Raw genomic sequence first — 19,829 nt, forward strand, 5'->3', positions numbered from 1 at the left:
TTCCTCTCACAATCGTAGGCCACTGGGACCCCAAAGGCTAGAATATCCCTCTGATGGATTCATCCATACTAAGTATGGCCTTGATTGTTTTGACTTTCACCCTTCTCCTATCAGAGAACTTTAGGACGAAACGTCTCTCTGACCTCTCAAACCTCCATGCAATAACCTGCGCCATTTTTTTTAAAACTGTATGGCGTTTTATACAATGTGCGGCGTTTTTAGTGAAATGTGTGGAGTGTGAAGCTTTTGTTTAGCTGTTGTACTTATATAATGAGCTTTTTTTTTGGCGCCAGGTAGATATATGTTTTTGGCGTTAAAAACATCAGTAATTTTTTATGTGTATTTTGTGTATGAATTGTTGTGTCATGTAGGATGCAGGCCTATAAAGTGACAGGTAATTATGGCGTTTTGAAAAGATAAATAAATTCAATTTCCCATGTAGTGGCTTTCAATATAATAAATGTTAATAATAATGTTTCCGTCTCTTCATTTTACTGTTTGCAGTTACTGTTTTGTTCAGTTTCATCTGTTAAGGCTGTAACACTTCTCATCTTTTTAGGGTTTGGCGTTTTGTTTTTTATCACGTTTAGATAAAGATGGCACGTACTTTTATACATTGTTTTAATGGCGTTTAGTCAATTATTGTTGTTTTTAATAATACATTTTTGGCGTTTTATATAACAACAACGTGCTTTGCCAGCATCTGTTCTCACAGTTTTCATACTGTTCGAAGGTGTTTGTAGTTTGGTTAAGCCCCTCTATTGGCCCCAATCCCCACTAAAAATAGCATGATAAAAGATATTCCGGTTAGCCGGAGATTCAAACTTTTGATTTTGAGGTTTCATATGTGAAAGAGTGAAGAAGATGACTTACTTTTTACTTACGTGTTAATTGATATGAGGGTAAACTTTTTAATATATTTATATTTAGGGGTAACTTTGTAAAATAGTAACCAAGTTTTAAAAGTGTTCCGATTAGGTCACTCAAGTTTCAAAAGTGTTCCAATCAGGTCACTCAACATTCATCTTCATTAAAATTAAGGGTTTTTTCATCCATTTCATAGGTAACCATGGTGATGTGGATTTTTGTTTCTTTTTTCTCGTTTATTTGATGCTAACGTCAAGTGATGATGTGGATTGTAACTTGTTTTTTTTTTAATTTTTAATGTAATTAAATGGTTTGTATTTTTAATAAATATAATTTCACATATTAAAATAATTCGACCCCATCATCTTATGCTCTATTTTTTTCTTGACACATGGAAAAAAAGACATAGCTCGATTTGAATGTTAAGTTATCTAATTGTGACAAAAACGACACCAGTTACCTAATTAGAACACTTTTAAAACTTGATTACTATTCTGTGAAATTTTCCCAAATAATATTTAACTAGGATTGCGACCCGCCGCAATGCGGCGGGGATACTTTAGTTATAATTAAGTCAATCTAGGACCAGCACGTTATGTTAAACCTGTCAAACGGGGAAAAATAGACGATGTAAAAACGTTCACCCACACACGCATGCTACATCGTGTTAACTCGCAAAATTTAGAACGAAATGTAAAAACGTTAAACCAAAGACGCACGTTGCGATGTGTTACGTCACAAAATTTAGAACCAAGCATAAAGTGAAAAATTTGCGGAAAATGAAAACTATAAAGGATCAAAGTTGAAAATAAAAAGTTATGAGGATAGATTGCAAAAGATAAAAAGTTTTGGGTTAAAAGTAAAAAAAAAACAAATAGTTTTGGGTTAAAAGTAATTTATGAAATACTTTTGGGTGAATAGTTAAAAAAAATCAATTTTTTTTAGAAAACCCCCAAAGCCAACGTTACGACAACAATATGCATAACCATTTTTCTTTGAAAACCCCCTAAAGCACATCCCGCGTTGCGGCGGGGCGTAAAACGGTGTCAAATAGTACTAATGTCACACAACCGTCATCGACCACCAACACTGACTCGACCTAGGATATGCGTGTTGCGACAAACCTGTCAAACATGAAAAAATAGAGGTAAAAACATTGAACCACAGATGCACGTTGCGTCGTATTAACTCGAAAAAATAGACCTATACGTAAGACGAAAATTTGCGAAAGATAAAAAGTATAAGTGACAAAAGTTGTGAAGTTAAATTGCAAATAATGAAAAGTTTTGGGTTAAAGTTAAAAAAAACAAAATATGTAGGGTTAAAATTGAAAAAAGGTAAAAATCTTGGATTAAAACTAAAAAATCAAATTTTTTTTTTTGAAAAACTCCCACAACACAAAGTACAACTAATTATGCACAAAACACTTGTAAACTTATATATGGAATAATAGAGCCGTATAGTCATGTGTATGTGTGCAAAATTCAAACCACACAAAAAATTTACATGTTTATCTTTAATTATTATTGAATTAATATATATAATGCTATTCCAATAATTTCTTTATTAGTTAGTTTAATTAATAAGTTATATACAAGCTTTATTTTATACATGTTATACTATAGAATTTTTTATACATAGCTTTATTTTATCATAAGTTTTGATGTTAGAAGAATTTTAATGATCTAATGGGGCCTTATTTTTTTAGTATGTGACCCGACTTGACTCGACCTGACCCGACATAAAAAATTTTAATATTTAACTGTAGACAAATAACCTTAAAAATGTTTCGCACCCCATAAAGTTTCTAGGTCCGCCACTGTACCCAGAATGGTGCGTTGTCATTGTCACCCAAACATCACGCGTGATGTTTAATATAACACCGCCGCCACCAACATATATCACGCGTCAAATTCAAAACACGTGATATTTATCACGCGTTAACTTTTGAAAAAAACGAACGGCGACCCCGTTGACGAACCCAATCAACCCATTGACGAACCCATTCAAGAAGATACACCTACAAGGTCGCGTCACAAGAAAAGAGGTGAATCGTCAAGTAAAGTAAAGGAAAGGAATCGGTGGCGGAGTCGATCTCCGAAATCAAAGAGGCTAAATTGGTGGAAATAACCAAAGCCACCGATAGAAGAGAAAAACTTGTGACATCAATTCGACGCGAGGAGGCGTATATTCGACACTTGAACGCAAAAGAAAAACATAATGATTTAAAAATCTTGTTAGAGCCGCACACCAATCTCGTTGAACCGTTTAAGTCGGTCGTAATTCATTAAAAACGCGAGATATGTGAAAAGTGGGATGGGAGATACCTTAGATTTTTTAGATTTTTTTTATTTGCAATGTTTAGTTTTTTTTTTTAGTATGTAATTTAGGTTTTATTTAAATGAAATTTATAATTTATAATTTTAGTGTTTTATTGTTATTATTATTATTTTTTTTTTTGAAAGATCAACTTCATCACAAGTGATGACTATTTCCACTATAAAAAGGTTGTGAGTGATAGAATAATGGTTGAAGACATGACAGAAATTGATTGAAAGTTGTGAGTGAATGATGAGTAATGAGTGATGACCACCCGTACCCCATTAACATCATTAATTATCACATCACATTCTCACACGTCAATGCTATAGAGTCAAGCTATGTCGACATTATGGGATGTTATGACAACCCACAACACCCTAAAAACTCATGACTTTTGCTACACTTAGTAAAGGCTATACATGATACGTGTTTGGACATAGTATTTTACTTTTGGATAGTATCTAATCTAAAATGGTGTTATGTTAAATGATAAACGATTCAGTTAAACTATATTTTGAAAAAATTAACAAAGCTTACCCGTGGAAGGTCAATAATACAAATATGCTAAAACTCTTAACAAGTTGTAACAAATATATTTCACTATGACTCACTAACAAGATTTTTTTTTTTTTTCTCTCAACCAGTGGCGAAGTTTAAGATTTCCGACGAGGGGTCGAAAACATATATACCAAAAAATTTATGTAGAATCGGGGGGTTGAAAACGTACATACTGAGGTAGCATTTGGTATGTAATAATGAGAGGTGGAATCGAATAGACCCATGAGGGAATGAAGAAAAGAGTGTTTGGTTGGTCAATAGAATGAAATCGCTCATTCCAAAATGCATTTTATTCCCTCAAAATCATTCCATCCGCCCCCTGCTTTTTTTTCCATTCCATTCCCTCTTCACCCTTCACTAACAACACTACAACCCACCACCGTTGCCACCTTCCACAACCACCATCATCTGTCGTCGCCACCGCCGCGGCCACCCACCATCGCCGCGGCCACCTCCAATCGTCGACACCACCCACCTTCGATCATTGCCGCCACCGTTGCCACAATCGCTGCTGCCACCTCTGATCAACGCCGCCGTCGCCACCCACCTCCGCCACCGCTATCAACCGCCACCACCCACCGCCGCTACTACCTGCGACGACCGTCGCTGCCGCCACTACCACCTCCGACCACCACCGCCATCACCACCGCCGCCGCCGCCACCCACCTCTGCCGTCACTCACCACTACGGTTATCACCACCCGCCGCCTTCTCCACCCACCACCACTGCGAAACGCTGCCGCCGCTACAACTGGCACCTATCACTGCCCCCCCTCCCCCCCCCCCATCACTGACCACCGCCATTCGATTTTATTCCTTCATCTTTTCTCGCAAACCAAACAACAAAAATTAATAGTTCATTCCATTCTCACATGGTAACCAAACAAGACATGGAATGGTAATGATCAATTCGATTACCTTATCCATTCCATTACCTCGTTCATTCCATTGTCCATTCCATTACCCCATACCAAACAGACCCTGAGCAAAATGTTCGGAGGTCCCCCCTTCTCCTCCGGCCCTTCTAACCTGCGCCCAGCTGAAAGACATATTAACAACCTATAAATTATAATGCCTTTTAACTACACTAAAAGGGCAACCGAATCCCCATTTTAATATCATCATCTACTATAATATCACATTCCCACACGTTAGTGTTATACATTTAAAAGACGTTGACCATTCTGGGATGTTATGGCAATCCACAACACCGTACGACCTCATGCGTCTTGCCACGCTAGATGACGTTAATGTTGCGCTATTTTTTTTTTTTTTTTTTTGTTTGAATTTAGTTATGTTAATTGACAAACGATTAAGTTTAGTGCAAAGTTTTGCTAAGAGCATTATAATAAACAAAATGTATCAGAATTTGATTTTTTGAACACATTTACAAATCTTTTATCGTTAGTTGGTGCATTTTACATATGCTTTATTGCATATCAGCTATGAAGTAAAATGCATTGAGATCAAGATTAAGTTAGGACAGCCCCTTGGCTAGCTGGGCACGCGATCAAGGCGAGAATTCGAGAAGGAATGTTCATAGTAAAGCACAACAAAAGGGGAGTTTCGTTTAGTTAGTTTTAACGAAGAGCCATGTTCTTGATTTATTTGTTTTTGTCGTTAGTTATATAATTCTTCGTAATCATAATATGGTTAGTTATGCTTATCTTGTTGATTCAAACTTGTGAATGTGTATATGTATTTAGTTATTGTGTTATGGGAAAGACGAGCCATGGTAATCACAAAACTGCTTTCCCGGTTCTAGTCTCACACTACAACGGACCTTTAGCGACGACCAAAAAAGGCCTTTCGTGACGAAATTGCGTCCCTGTATCCTATTGCGACCAAAATTAGTCGCAACACGGTGTTGCTATTGATCCGTCGTACACTCGTACCAGGATGCTAGTTTCGTCGCTATACAGGCGTCGCCATAGATTGACTTACAATGACGATTTTTAGTCTCTATCGGGTTAAAAAAAATTAGAACTTTATTTTTCTATTGGGACGAAATTTCGTTGGTATAAATATTTTCACAAAGTGGGATAATTTCCCTCTAACCCGCCAAGTTTATAGAAACCAATTTTCGTCCCTATCGGGTCCAAAAAATGAAATTTCTTGAAAAACGTATAGCAACAAAGGTTGGTTGTTATACCTGACCTATGGCGACGAAATATTTCGTCGCTAAATAGTTAGTCGCTAAATATCTGATTTCTTGTAGTGTCAGTTTAGTTAGGGAAAAACTAACGATTGTTGGACTAATGTATATGTGTCGTGTTGATAGTATTCCATTCAATCATCAAGTGAAATTATGTCTATGTACTTGATTAGCATGGTCTGTTTTATACGAGTTACTTGGCTTACATGTATTGAACCCGAACTTATTTTTGTCATGTGTTCTTGTTTGTTGTTTCCTAGTTTAATTGTAATTTAATTTAGCGAGAGTCAGAGTCAGCTCAACCATTTTGTGGGCTTAAGGCAAAGCAAGAATATCTGGCCCTTTTTCCACATGTCATCGTTATGAACCCATACCTTTGTTTTTAACACGATTCGCATTTTCGTATTAGATTTTTCTATAAAAAAAATTAGCCTAACAAACCAGTCTAAAGCAAGTCTAAAATCAACCCAAAATCAGTTTAAAATGAGCCTAAAGCATGTCCAAAATCAGCCCATAATTAGCCTAAAATGAATGTATGATGTTCCAGAAATCAGAATGAGTATGAAATTCAGTATAAATGATATGATTTTGTTCTAAAATCAAAGTTGTGTATCTCCGCAAATTAGAAACTTAATAACCGATTAGGCTAATCTTTGAATGCAAAATGTATACAAAGCTCGATGGAACGGAGAAACAAATGTGTATAATGCCAACCCACAACACCATTTTGCTATGCTTAGATAGCGTCAATGTTGGACCTTGGGATGATAAAGGTTATACGGAGGAGTACGTGTTTAAAAATAATATTTCATTTTAGTTTATTATCTAGATTATATTAAATTAATAAACGATTTGGCTAATGACTTTTAAACAAATAGTTTACACTAAAAATCATTTTATCAATTAAGGGAACTTCTACGGTGCCTTCTACAGTGCTATTTTATTATTATATAGGAAAAAAATATAGATTGGGACTGGGTCGATTATTATATTATTTAGAATTAATCTTCATATTATTTATATATATTAATTCATAACATTCCAATAAATAAATAGTAATAATTCGTCTTTTATGTAAACTAGGTTTTTTTAACGTCGCGCGTTGCGGCGAAACAAAACAAATGATAATGTAAAACAAAAGCATGTTGTTCAGAAAGCTAAACCGTTAGAATCGGTTCAGATTATCACCGTACCATTTTACGATATCAAATAAATACTCTATTTTAAATACAACTTCGTTTTTAATAAAACTTATACTGGTCAAGGATTAAAATTAAGCACAACTACGTACTTAACGTTTTAGATAAAAATTAACGAATAGAAATATCAAATTAACTGATAAAGTAAAGATGATTTAAAAAAAAGAACTATTAAAAAGAAAAGATAAAGGAAATATGGTTTTAGAAAAGGAAAAAATAAAAATATGTAAAAAGTAAATATAATAATAAATGAAAAAAATGAAATAGGTTAAAAGTAAAATTAATAATAAAATATAAAAAAGCTATATATTAATATAAATTTAAAATTACTATTCATGATACTTTGTAAACTATATATAAAAAATTTTCATTTCCATGCCTTTAGTGTAATCATTTTAATTTTTTTTCTATTTTTTAATCAGTTTACTTTTCTACATTAAGTTATAATACAACTTACTGTATTATATATACCCTCTTAAGGGAGTCAGGAGTTAGAAACCCACCAAAAGTGAAATAGGGGTGATAATTGTTAGCTGTTCAAAAAAAAAATTAATAATAATAATAATAATAATAATAATAATAATAATAATAATAATAATAATAATAATAATAATAATACAACTTCAAAACTTTAATAAGGTTGTTGCTATCATGGGAGACTTTGATGGTGTGTGGGGAGGACCTTTGTACAAGGCCTGCGATTTAAAAAAAATCTGACACGTATATGGTATTTTTTTTTTTAAACAGTAAACATATACCACTTTCAATATAGGCTCATTTACAATTTATTTTTTATGGTTTAGAATTTAGCTCACTTGAAAATAGGTTTATTGAGCTCAGTGCTAATTTAATTTTTTTAAATAATAACAAAACATAAAGGAATGACACATTTTTTCAATCTCGAACAGGGTACGTGAATTTTCAGAGACACCTCTGGTTGCTATTAATTCAACATCGTGTACATTTTAGTTCACGTGAGTCACTTGAAGTTAGAAATTCGTGTTTTTATTTTATAGTTTATTCCGGTTTTAGTCATCAGTCGGTTAGCACTGTCTTACACCCCTCGCAACCCCCTAACACTGGTAGTCCGGTTTTGCGCTTCCTGTCCCGCACGGGAGGCTTAAGACTAGTTATATATAATATAAAAGAAGTGAAGTTGGAGGTAACTATTTTTTTTAATATATTTTTGGTTCATTATTGAAAATATTGGTGCTTCTTGGCTTTTTTTTTTTTTTAAATTTCAATCTATTGTATTCTACTATAATTAATTTATTTTTATTTTTATATTTTAGTTCTTTAAAATTTTGAGCATGTCCGTACAGCATCTCTATTTTTATCTACGTCATGATATACACTTTTCTAGAAACCGACTTTTTAAGCTTTTATTTACCTTTCATAACGAACTGAAACGATACCGAACGAATTATCTTTGCATTGTGCGAAGAGTACGAAAAAATGGATGCCCGCCGCGAAGCACGACCCTAGTTACTAATTAAAAAGATTTCACTTCTATTCCTTTACCTGAATCCTCACACATGATCAAACTAAATTCAGTAAAAGGCTAACAAAATCCGATTTTAATATTGTTAAATAAATATAATCACAAGCATATATATACACATTACTATTTGCATATTTTCTAACTATGTCGACATTTTAAAATATCATGACAACACCATAGTACGGTCAAGCTCGTGATTTTTGCTAGTTAGGCGTCAACGTTGAACTTTCAAATGGAATAATAAAGGCCCATGGAATATACTGTGTTTGAAAACAATATTTTAGTTCTGGTTATTAATTATCGAAATTTAAACCAGTTATGTTGATTGATAAAAGAATAAAGTTACCGGGAAAAAGATACCAATAAAAGTGCGATATGTCCCCAAAGGTATATCCCACGTAGTTTATTCTATAACTAAAAAGGTTGAGAGTTCAAATCCTGATGATTCATAGGGACAGATTCTATTTTGTGGATTTTAAATTCAAGTAATATAAACATTTTATAATTGTATTAATGTTCAACTAACAATAAATTTTCGAAAAAAAAAATATATTACCTACATGGGTTTTTTTCTTCTTTTAGATTCTACTGTACTAGATATGTATTTTTATTTTACGGTTTATGGTTTTTCTGTCACTAGTAGTTTGCTCACAATTCGGGTATTGGGCCATGCTCCGTTATGTCAACAAGGTCAAAACACGGGTCAGTTATGCAACAGAATCTTGGAGAAAATGTGATGAGGTTTTTTCGGTTCTGTTTCAGGATTTTCATAGGGTATGAAACCGATATATAATAGGGGGAGGGGGTAGAGTTAGGTATGGAACTAGAAATGCCATACCTGGTTTTTAAAAATGCCCAGTGTCAGGTTGTTTGTCAGGTAAGGTTCCGTACTCGCTTTAGTAGTGTCCAATCCCATAACAAGATACTACGCAAATCAAGCCCAGCCGTGATCCGCTGACAGATCGATTAATTCGGACTCAGATTTATCGGGCTCGCCCACCACGTTTTTTAATCGACATAATCACATGTCATAGGAATCATAGCAAGTAATCGGCCCATTATAGGTGAAAAAAGATTTTCAAGCATTTTGTTGACATTAGTAGCGGGCTCTCTTTTTGTAAATACTTTGTACACGTCAAAGTAGGCTTATAAACTTTGGTGTACTCCAAAGTCCAAACCCAACTCCAGTTTGAACAGGCCCAATTTGTTAAAGATGCCCAATACATAGGAAATTGATTTGTTTAATAAACGGTCGGGTCGGGTTGATCATCGATCCACCAACCCGTTTACAACCTTGTTTAACCCATAACCTGACTAACACAATCACAGCTTAATTACTACCTGCTCCTGTAAACGAATTGAACGTTCAGTTAACAGTTCATAAACCGTTCGGCGAGGAGTTCGTTTATGTTCATTCATTTTAAAAATGGACGAACATGAACAATAAATTTCGTTCTAGTAGTTAAATGAACGAAATGAACATGGATCTCATTCATTCAGTTGTGTTCTTGAACGTTGCGTAACATGTTCGTTAACATTTATTCATTTCGTGTGTTTATGTTCATGATAAATTTTTTTTGTACTTTTAGTTATTTTATCTAAACTTCTTTAATATTCTTTAGTTTTTATTTATTTTATTATCCTAACAATTAAAATAGAAAACTTTATTCCCACTTTGTTTATGCCCGTTCAGCTTTCCCTCCTCAACACTATTCCATGATTGTGGCTTCAAGTTTCAACGATGCTCCCTCCACCATCCACCTCAAGCCTCCGTTGCTTTCACCGAAATAATTTGTGTTCGTTTATATTCGTGAAATGTTTATAAACAAACACATTTATCTCCTTAATGAGTGAACACGAACAAGACCTTGTTCGTGTTCGTTCGGTTCATTTACAACCCTACCATCCGCCAACGCATTTGACATATTTAGATAAATAGGTTAAAAGAATGATATATGGTTTACACAAGTTTAAGTAGTGAAACCAAGTTGCATGACTATATATATTAACACATCAAAAAATATAATAACAAATTTAAATCTGTAAGATCAGTCGTGTCTATTTTATGAGATATATCTTTTAAAAGAAAATTGTTTAATCCTTGATAACTATTTTAGAACTATAAAATTATATTTTACTTCTGCTTAGTATCTAATCTAATATTTATTATGTTAAACCAATAAACTATTAAATCTATATTTTACTTCCGTCTACTATCTAATCTATGTTAACTGATAAACTACTATGTTAAAGTTTTGGTACGAGCATTATAGCAAAAGAAATATTTCATTTTTATTTCTGAAAAGATTCACAAAACTTTCCCATGGAAGGTCAAGAAATACAAACATGCTAAAAATCTTCACAAGTTAAAACAGATTTATTTCATCGGTGATCTTCTGTTACATTAGCAGTCCATGAACTTTTAATGTGAAAGTTCGAGTCTCTCCTGCTGTATAAAAATGCTCTAGATTGAGCCAGAGGTTTTACCTCAATGGGCTTCGGGTGGTGGTTTCCCATGAAATGGTGGCGGGCCGGGTCACCAAAGCCGTTTGCATTAGTGTGCGTGCATGGCCTTTCGTCATTCGGTTTACCCGGACGATTGGACTTTTGTTGGCCGTTAAAAAACATATTTGTTTTGCAATCCCTAACAAAACTTCGATTTTTTTTATTTCAAATGAAAGGCACATCAACAACTTATATTAGGCCACCTGGTATACTCTAACGCTCATAGTTGGCATCCGTTAACACCTGTTAAACCGCTCCTGAAGGGTGTTAAGAGGCATTAAAAGTTTCACATGTTAAGAAGTTAACTAGGAGAGAGAGAGGGAGGAAATCAAGCATTGCAAAGATTTGCACACACACACAACAACATGCTATATATATATGTATTTTAATTAATTTTAAGGGGCGTTAATGGGGTAAACCATTTCCTTGGTGTGTGGTGAAGTGAAAGAGGGCCAAATAGGTGATGTGGTGCCTACGTGTAGTTAATGGGGTGTGAAAGTATACCTCATAGCCTAATGCCTTTTAACTTCACTAAGAGCTAACCTGAATCCCCATTTATTAACATCCTTAATTATCACATCACATTCTCACACGTTAATGCTTTTTTTTTTTGAACGGCCAACAGAAAATTTTATTCATTCAACTAGCCAGAGGCTAGACACCATATGTACAATGAAAATTACACCAGAAAGAAACGGCCTCAACAAGGCCAACGCCGACCTACATTACATTACATTGCAATATTAAAGCTTCGCCAATCACTCCACGACCAAAGAGATGATCTCATCCGATTCTTAATCCAAAGGTAGGCCATAGACTTTGTTTCTTCCACAACCTATGTCGACTATGGGATGTTATGACAACCCATAACACCATAAAAACTCATGACTTTTGCTACACTTAGAAAAGGCTATACATGATACGTGTTTGGACATAGTATTTTACTTTTGGATAGTATCTAATCTAAAATTATGTTATGTTAAATGATAAACAAACGATTCAGTTAAATTATATTTTTTAATTTCTGAAAATACTAACAAAGCTTACCCGTGGAAGGTCGATAATACAAATATGCTAAAACTCCTAACAAGTTGTAACAAATATATTTCACTATCACTCACTAACAAGATTTCCTTGTTTTCTTCTTTCAGCTAGTGGCCTTGAGATTTCCGATGTGGGGTTGAAAACGTATATACCTAAAAATTTCTATACGAAAGCTACATACATAATATAACACTACTGAGCGAAAAGTTCGGAAGATCCCCCTCTTTCAGCTGAAAGACGTATTAACAACTTATAGTGCCTTTTAACTACACTAAAAGGGCAACCGAATCCCCAATTTAATATCATCATCTACTGTAATATCACATTCCCACACGTTAGTGTTATCAATTTAAACGACGTTGACCATTCTGGGATGTTATGGCAATCCACAACACCGTTCGACCTCATGAGTCTTGCCACACTAGATGACGTTAATGTTGAGCTATTTTTTTGTTTGAATTTAGTTATGTTAATTGACAAACGATTAATTAAGTTAAGTGCAAAGTTTTGCTAAGAGTATTATAATAAACAAAAGTATCAGAATTTGATTTTTTAACACATTTACAAATCTTTTATCGTTAGTTGGTGCATTTTACATATGCTTTATTGCATATCAGCTATGAAGTAAAACGCATTGAGATCAAGATTAAGTTAGGACAGCCCCTTGGCTGGGCACGCGATCAAGGCGAGAATTCGAGAAGGAATGTTCATAGTAATATAATTATTCGTAATCAAACTTGTGAACGTGTATATGTATTCACTTATTGTGTTATGGGAAAGACAAGCCATGATAATCTATTGTGTTATGGGAAAGACGAGCCATGGTAATCACAAAACTGCTTTCCCGGTTCTAGCCTCAGTTTAGTTAGGGAAAAATTAACGATTGTTGACGAGAATTGATCAGTGATAAATTACCTTTAAGTCTTATTTATCTGTACACTAAAATGGGATGTACTACACTACACTAATAAATTATCTTATTTTTTGTGTCTATTGTCAGTACATATGTTCATCATGTCACTATTTATTGGTACAAGTAACATGTTAAAAAATAAGAACATGTTATTGGTTTAGCTTGCTGCAACGCGCACGTGTGTATAAAGCTTTAGTGCTTGATTGTATTTAATCTTTGCTTTATTTTGTTTCCTTTCTTTATAATTCATTTTTAATCAAACCTTAAAAAATGTATAGTCATTCATCGTTTAATCAAATGTGGTATGCATGGTTTTCTAAAAACCACCCGTGTTTGCACACGGGTTTTACTACTAGTACTATATAATAAAAGATACCCATGGATGACACGTGTCATGCATTAGAGTCATCAATTTTTGTGTTTTCCTGCCTATTTTCTTGCTTAATTATAGTTAGTATCTTTATTATCTTTTTAACTAAAGATATATTATATATAAATTTATAGATTATAGATACTTATCTTTTTAACGATATATAATTTTTATATAAGTACCAAAGAAATTTAATATGAAACTAATTATTAAATTTTTCAATAAACATATATTTTTTTACTTAAAAGCTTCACCAAATTCAAAATTATGTTTATTAACACATTTTATAATTATCACGTCAATGTTCATTTTTTTTAAATGCATGTGTTGACGACTGCATATGTTAAAAGTTAAACCATGTTTTTATTATTTTAGTATAATACACGGGATTATTGAATCGTGCAAAGTATATGTTATTTTAAATGGCAGATACCATAAAAGACCAATGTATTTTATCATTTTTCTCATAAAAGTCCCTTAACAACTTTTTGCATGTAAAAAACCAGCATACTTTCTGTTTTGTCTCACAAAAATCCATCCATATTTTTTTTTGAACATTAGAGTCCTTTCAGGGAACAAATTATGACATTTTTTTTAAACTTGCTACATGAAGTTATGTTTTAACCTAAGATATGTTTGAAAATTCATAGGTCATCGTTATAGAGCCGAAAACAGGTAAAAAACGAAAATCGAACAAAAGACGATGAAACCCGAACCAAATAAAATGAATTCGGTTTATATGTAGCCCAATAAACCGAGTAACCTTCGAATTATATATATATATATATGTATATATACTCTTAGTGTAAGTTAGCTTGGGTGAATTAAACATACAAAACCAAGCTAACTTACACTAAGAACAAATATATATATATATATATATATATATATATATATATATATATATATATATATATATATATATATATATATATAGAGTAAGGTTAACATACAAAAAGCCTTATCATACATTACGTAGGAGACAATGGTAACCGTTGGATCAGGGGTATAATCACGCATGGGACCACATAATCACGCATGGGACCGCATAATCACGCATGGGACTATAATCACGCACGTTCTATGATAATAACGCACGTTATATTTTTTGTCATGTATGTTAATGTAGGTTAAGCCTTGAAGTACATTATACTTTCCCTATATATATATATATATATATATATATATGTGTGTGTATGTATGTATAATTCAAAGGTTAGATTCTTACTTTAAGCAAGGAGAAAGAATGGTAAGAAAAACTTGGAACACTTGAGAACTTGAACTTGAAGTGTGTTCAATGTTTTCAGAACCGGACCGGAGGTCGACCCGGTCGTCTTACGGGGTCAAAGGTCGGACCGGTCCGACCGGTTCGACCGGATTTAAGACCCGGATTACGTCATAAATTATATAAAAATATATATTCAATGCAATGAATGGTGTGCCAAATTGGGTGGCCCTAGGACGGATAATTTCTGTCAAACCGGGTCTTTTTCTCAACCAATTTAGAGGCCACTTGTGGTTGTAGATGAAAACTGTAATTCGTGATGCAAGTTGTATCAAAGTAAACATCCTTCAAGATCAAATTTATACAGTGAGCCGCACAAGGAGACCAAGAAATCATTGGATATCTATCACATAATAATCTTCCCGCAGCTTTGTAATTTGCAGCATTATCAGTGACCAAGTGAACAATATTCTTGGAACCAACAATCTCAACAATTTCACTGAACAAATGGCATAAACCTTCAGCATTACTCTCAATATCAGAAGCATCAACAGATTTGATGAATGAAATCCCCGTTGGACAATAAACCAAAAAATTAATTAGAGCTCTTTGTCTAACGTCTCTCCATCCATCACTCATTATAGCGCAACCTCTTTCAGCCCATTGCTCTCTATAAGAATCAACGATAAGTTTCACAGATTGCTTAGCATCTTTCAATAAATTTACACGAACTTGATGGTAGGAAGGTCCCGTATATCCATGCCCCATGGAAGCTACTTTACTCATTGCAATCGGAAAAAAAGGAGAATTTACGGCATTCATAGGTATGCATGCATCATATAGCCACATGGCTACAGCTAAATCTGTATCATGAACTCTTTCCTTACTTTGCCATACAGATCTAATTGAAGGTTGAGTATGATCATTTATACCTCTTGAGAAATACGATTGTGCTTTGTCGGATGTTGAAGAAGCTTTCCTTTTACCAAGATTTTTTGTTTTTAGTGTGCTACCCGTCTCAGTCTCTGAAACTATATTTTTACCTTTTTGCGTACTCTCTCCAAACAAAGTTTTCATTTGACACCTTACATCCGCCGGAACCTTTAAACACGCAGCTACATTTCCTTTAACTCCACCAAGAAGTTGTTTCATTCAGTTAATGCCCCCCACCCCCGAAATGACTTGTTGCAAAATGTACAAATGCGCATCTTTTTACCATTTTCATCTTGAGCTTCGGTAACATATTTCCATGTGATATCCGTCTTCGAGCGAACATTAGAGTGAGCGGTCGACTCGGATTGGGGATTAATTTCCTCTTCTTCTTGTGAATCCATTCTAAAAAATTACAAATTTTCACAATTCAAACAAACATATCGAATTCACAATTCAAATAAACATATCGAATTCACTTCAATTAACTATCAAACACAAATCCTGCAACAACCGAGTGATTTAACAGAAACTGAATCGAGAAATTTGTCACTTTTAAACACAAATCCTGCAACTGAACTAACTATCAAACAAAACAATCAATTGTACAGAGAATCGAGAGAATGCATACAACAATCAACACTGAGAATCAACTGAACTAACTATCAAAGTATCAAACACAACAATGAACAATCAACTGTAATAGGATCAGAACAACCGAATACAGAGAATCGAGACCAAGATTAAACAAAGAATCGAACCTGAAAGGATGAGGAACAGCCGAATAGGATCAGAACCTGAAGGATAAGGCCGCTTGGGATTGTAGATCGATGATGGATGATGGAGAATGAAGAAGCTGCGTGCGTACAGAAAGGATGAGTCTGGAGGCGTGTTTTGAGTTTGAGTAGTGAAAGGATTAGGTTTTGTTATCTTTCTATCAATTAAAAAAAATAAAGCATAACCGGCCCGACCTGATCTAATTGAGACTGGCCGGCCCGACCGCCGGATCGCTGCAGAAATGGAATTACATAGTGAACCGGCCCGGTGTGCCCGCCGGATCCCGGCCGGACCGTTCCGACCGGCCGGCCCGGTCCGGTTTTCAAAACATTGGTATGTAGTAATGGCAGAGAAGGGGAAAAGAAATGATATATGTGTGGGTGTTTGGCAGATTGGGGTTGGGGTGACAAGAAAATAAATGCTTACTTACACACCACTTTTAAGTTTGCAAGTGGTGTGGGTTGTGTGTTTTAAGGAGACACTAGAGTAGATTTATTTTGGTGAAAGAGGGTACATCAAACCCACATGTGATGAAAGAGACTGCAGGGTAAACGTTGAAAAAAATTCAAATGACCTTGTTTTGGTGAAAGAGCGTATTAAGTATTGGATACATGAAATTTGTTTTCTGGATAAAGTTTTATATATAACTCAAAGACAAAATTATCAAGTTTCGTAAAACGAAAGTGCTCATGAATTTTTTTCCCCAACTTATATGACATAAAATAACTAAATAATTTGCAATCTTTTCCTATCATTTATATGTAATCGGATTGTTTTAGACTTACACCGCATTGCCAAATAAAATAAAAGTAGGTTTAAATATAATAATCCAAACATTATGATTATTATTATTTATAGTTTACATTGTATTGTTTAGTTTAAATATAAGCTAGACTAACACGTTGTATCATCGAAGATAAATTCTGTGAAGCATAGTTAAAAGATGTTCTCAGAAATATTAAAATCCATCGTGGGTTTAAATAGAGTGTATTAACAACTACTATGCCGGATATTGTATAATGTATATACATCTATCTATACATATCTATACTATATTAATAAGCATATTGCAAGGACAACTTAAGGTAATTTGACACTTTACTTAAAACACCTTTAAAGCATGATGTACAGGTATTTTAAGCACATGAAACACATATGTGAAGTTACTTTCCAATAATACCCTTGTATCACTCAAACAAAAAAACACACACAAACAGATCTAGGGTTTCTCACTCTTATCTGCCTCTCCTCTCCATCCGCTCTCTCTCTTTCTCTAGCGATCAAAGATGGATCTAGGGAAATTAGAAAGATGAAGCTTCGGTGTAGTTGCAATCAGGTAGGTTTTTTCTATTTTCTACTAAAACTTTTCTCAGATATAGATCTACTGGGCTACCCTTAATTTTTGACATTTTTGGTTGTTTTGTTGTAGGAGAAGATGGCAAGCAACACTTTGCAGATCTGAGATTTTTTCTTTCTCTAATAACTTTGCAGGAAACAAGCAGAGCTAGGGAAGATGACAAGCCCAGATCTGTTCGATATAGTTGCAATCGGTGGATGAAGATGGAAATCAGGTAGGTTTTTTCTATTTTCTGCTGAAAGTTTTCTCAAATCTACGGTGCTACCGTTAATCTTTGACGTTTTTTTGTTGTTTTGTTGTAGATGAAGATGGAGCGGTTGAGATGACAAGCAAAACTTTGCAGATCTGAGTTTTTATGCTACATTCAAGAATTTTACAAGCCCAGATCTGATAGGTTTGTTTTCTGATTGTGAGTTTTCGTTACTTTCTTTGGATTGACATTTAATGTATTTAACATGTGGGTCGAAAAGAAAAAAATAATAATAATCAAACCTGCAGGTCGGACCGTCCGAACCGGCGAATCGGACAATGCCTCGAACCGGTAGATTATTTGATATTTGCTAAGTTAACTTAACCGGACCGCCATAGTGACCAATGATCTTAGGTTGTAAATAAATTTATTTACCGGGGATGCCATCCCTTTTACTAAAATAGTAATTTTTTGTTTGAATCATTTGACGCATTAAGCTAAACAACAACCTGAACCGCCCATTTGTAAATAAAAGACTTGAATTTGCCACCATTAGTTTTGAGTCGTAGTCTCCAGGGACTATTGTCATCAGCTCTCTCCTCTCTCGATAGAGAAATCCGAGTGTGTTTACTTCTTATACTGAGACAATTGCTTTGGTATAATAATTTTGTTATAGAATCTGTTTAATGACTATATAAAGAAAGGTACCGGAGGTTTGATTTGGATGATTAGGTGAGTCCCGGCTGTTTAGGTATTTAAGCTAAATCAATATTAACTTTAAGTTGGGATGGCCACTTACCCCTAATTGAATTCTCCTATAATAACAGTTATCATACAAGAATCAAGGTTGCTCCTTTTGAGGCCTTGTATGGGAGAAAATGTCGGACACCCGTTTGTTGGTTAAGAAGCTCCGAAGGAAAAAAGATACCTATTGTAAAGGTTAAGTGGGATGCTCGTCGAGGCCCCAAGTATACATGGGAGGTCGAGTCTAATATGCGACAGAAGTACCCCCCCCCCTATCTTTTTAAATATATCTCGAGGTCGAGATTTCTTTTAAGTGGGTGAGGATGTAACACCCTGTAAATTCATGTCCGGTAATATACCGACATGTGTTATTAAGCATTTAAGCGATAAATAAGCGAGATAAAATGCATTTAAAATATAGTAAACCATTATAATAGAATCTCGGAGTACAAGGTGGTTACAGAACGTGATAAATGGTAAATCGATAACAACCGAAAAGTCAGGTTGTTACAATAGGGTATGGATATGGATTTAACAAACAATTAGCTAAGAATTTATAGTTTATGCCTTATGCATTTAATGGGTTCTTCTTGTTAACATTATGTCATCTTGTGCAGTATGTTGATTATGGAACTGAGGAAAGCATTCTGCCTCTTGAGACCTACTTGGGCAAAGGACTTGAAAATTACTCATCTAAAATATACCAGTTACTTTGTGTCATGTGCTTCAGCCCATTTTTTACTATTCATTACCGGATGTGGAAGCCAAACAACATAAAAATTTGATTGTCTCTCAATAACAGATAATCAATAAAGACATTTTGATACAAACCTACGGGTCAACCCATATCTTGTGTGAAGCTAGACACCATTCTTGCATCTTTAAGGGACGGGGGAACGGCGACTATCTGGTTCAGGGAAGAGACGAGTGGCTGGTCTTCTCATTTTGTTCGGGGTTACTGGTGCTGATGGTGCATCGTCGCTCGGGAATCAGGGGGTTCCCTCGCGTGGCGCGATGGCACCTAGCTAGGGCTAGGCCAGCCTCGTCGATGGCATAGCTTTGACACTTGTCACGAAATGGTGACACTTGTCTTGGACCTCCCCAATGCGTCGCGAGAAGTGCATGTGTTTCTGGCGCGTGGCGCCTGGGATGCCAGGATAAGATTCTTCGTTT

At 34.7% G+C, this 19,829-nt stretch overlaps 2 protein-coding genes across 2 annotated transcripts; one reads left to right on the top strand and one right to left on the bottom strand.

Moving 5' to 3' along the window:
- The first annotated feature begins 4,029 nt into the window (after window positions 1-4,029).
- On the top strand, window positions 4,030-5,047 carry LOC110934116 (ethylene-responsive transcription factor ABI4-like). The gene is made up of 2 exons (XM_022177306.2): window positions 4,030-4,500; window positions 5,039-5,047. Exons 1-2 carry the CDS (start codon window positions 4,030-4,032, stop codon window positions 5,045-5,047), a joined length of 480 nt encoding a protein of 159 aa, XP_022032998.2.
- A 9,842-nt stretch (window positions 5,048-14,889) lies between these two features.
- LOC110934117 lies at window positions 14,890-15,810 on the bottom strand. Its single transcript, XM_022177307.1, has one exon. The coding sequence runs from the start codon at window positions 15,808-15,810 to the stop codon at window positions 14,890-14,892; it is 921 nt and encodes a 306-aa protein (XP_022032999.1).
- Window positions 15,811-19,829: the final 4,019 nt, after the last annotated feature.

This window comes from Helianthus annuus, chromosome 4 (assembly GCF_002127325.2).
Source record: "Helianthus annuus cultivar XRQ/B chromosome 4, HanXRQr2.0-SUNRISE, whole genome shotgun sequence".
Classification (NCBI taxonomy): domain Eukaryota; kingdom Viridiplantae; phylum Streptophyta; class Magnoliopsida; order Asterales; family Asteraceae; genus Helianthus; species Helianthus annuus.

Excerpts from the sequence above, each read along its gene's own strand:
- LOC110934116 (XM_022177306.2), top strand. The coding sequence starts at position 4,030 with ATGCATTTTATTCCCTCAAAATCATTCCATCCGCCCCCTGCTTTTTTT.
- LOC110934117 (XM_022177307.1), bottom strand. The coding sequence starts at position 15,810 with ATGAAACAACTTCTTGGTGGAGTTAAAGGAAATGTAGCTGCGTGTTTA.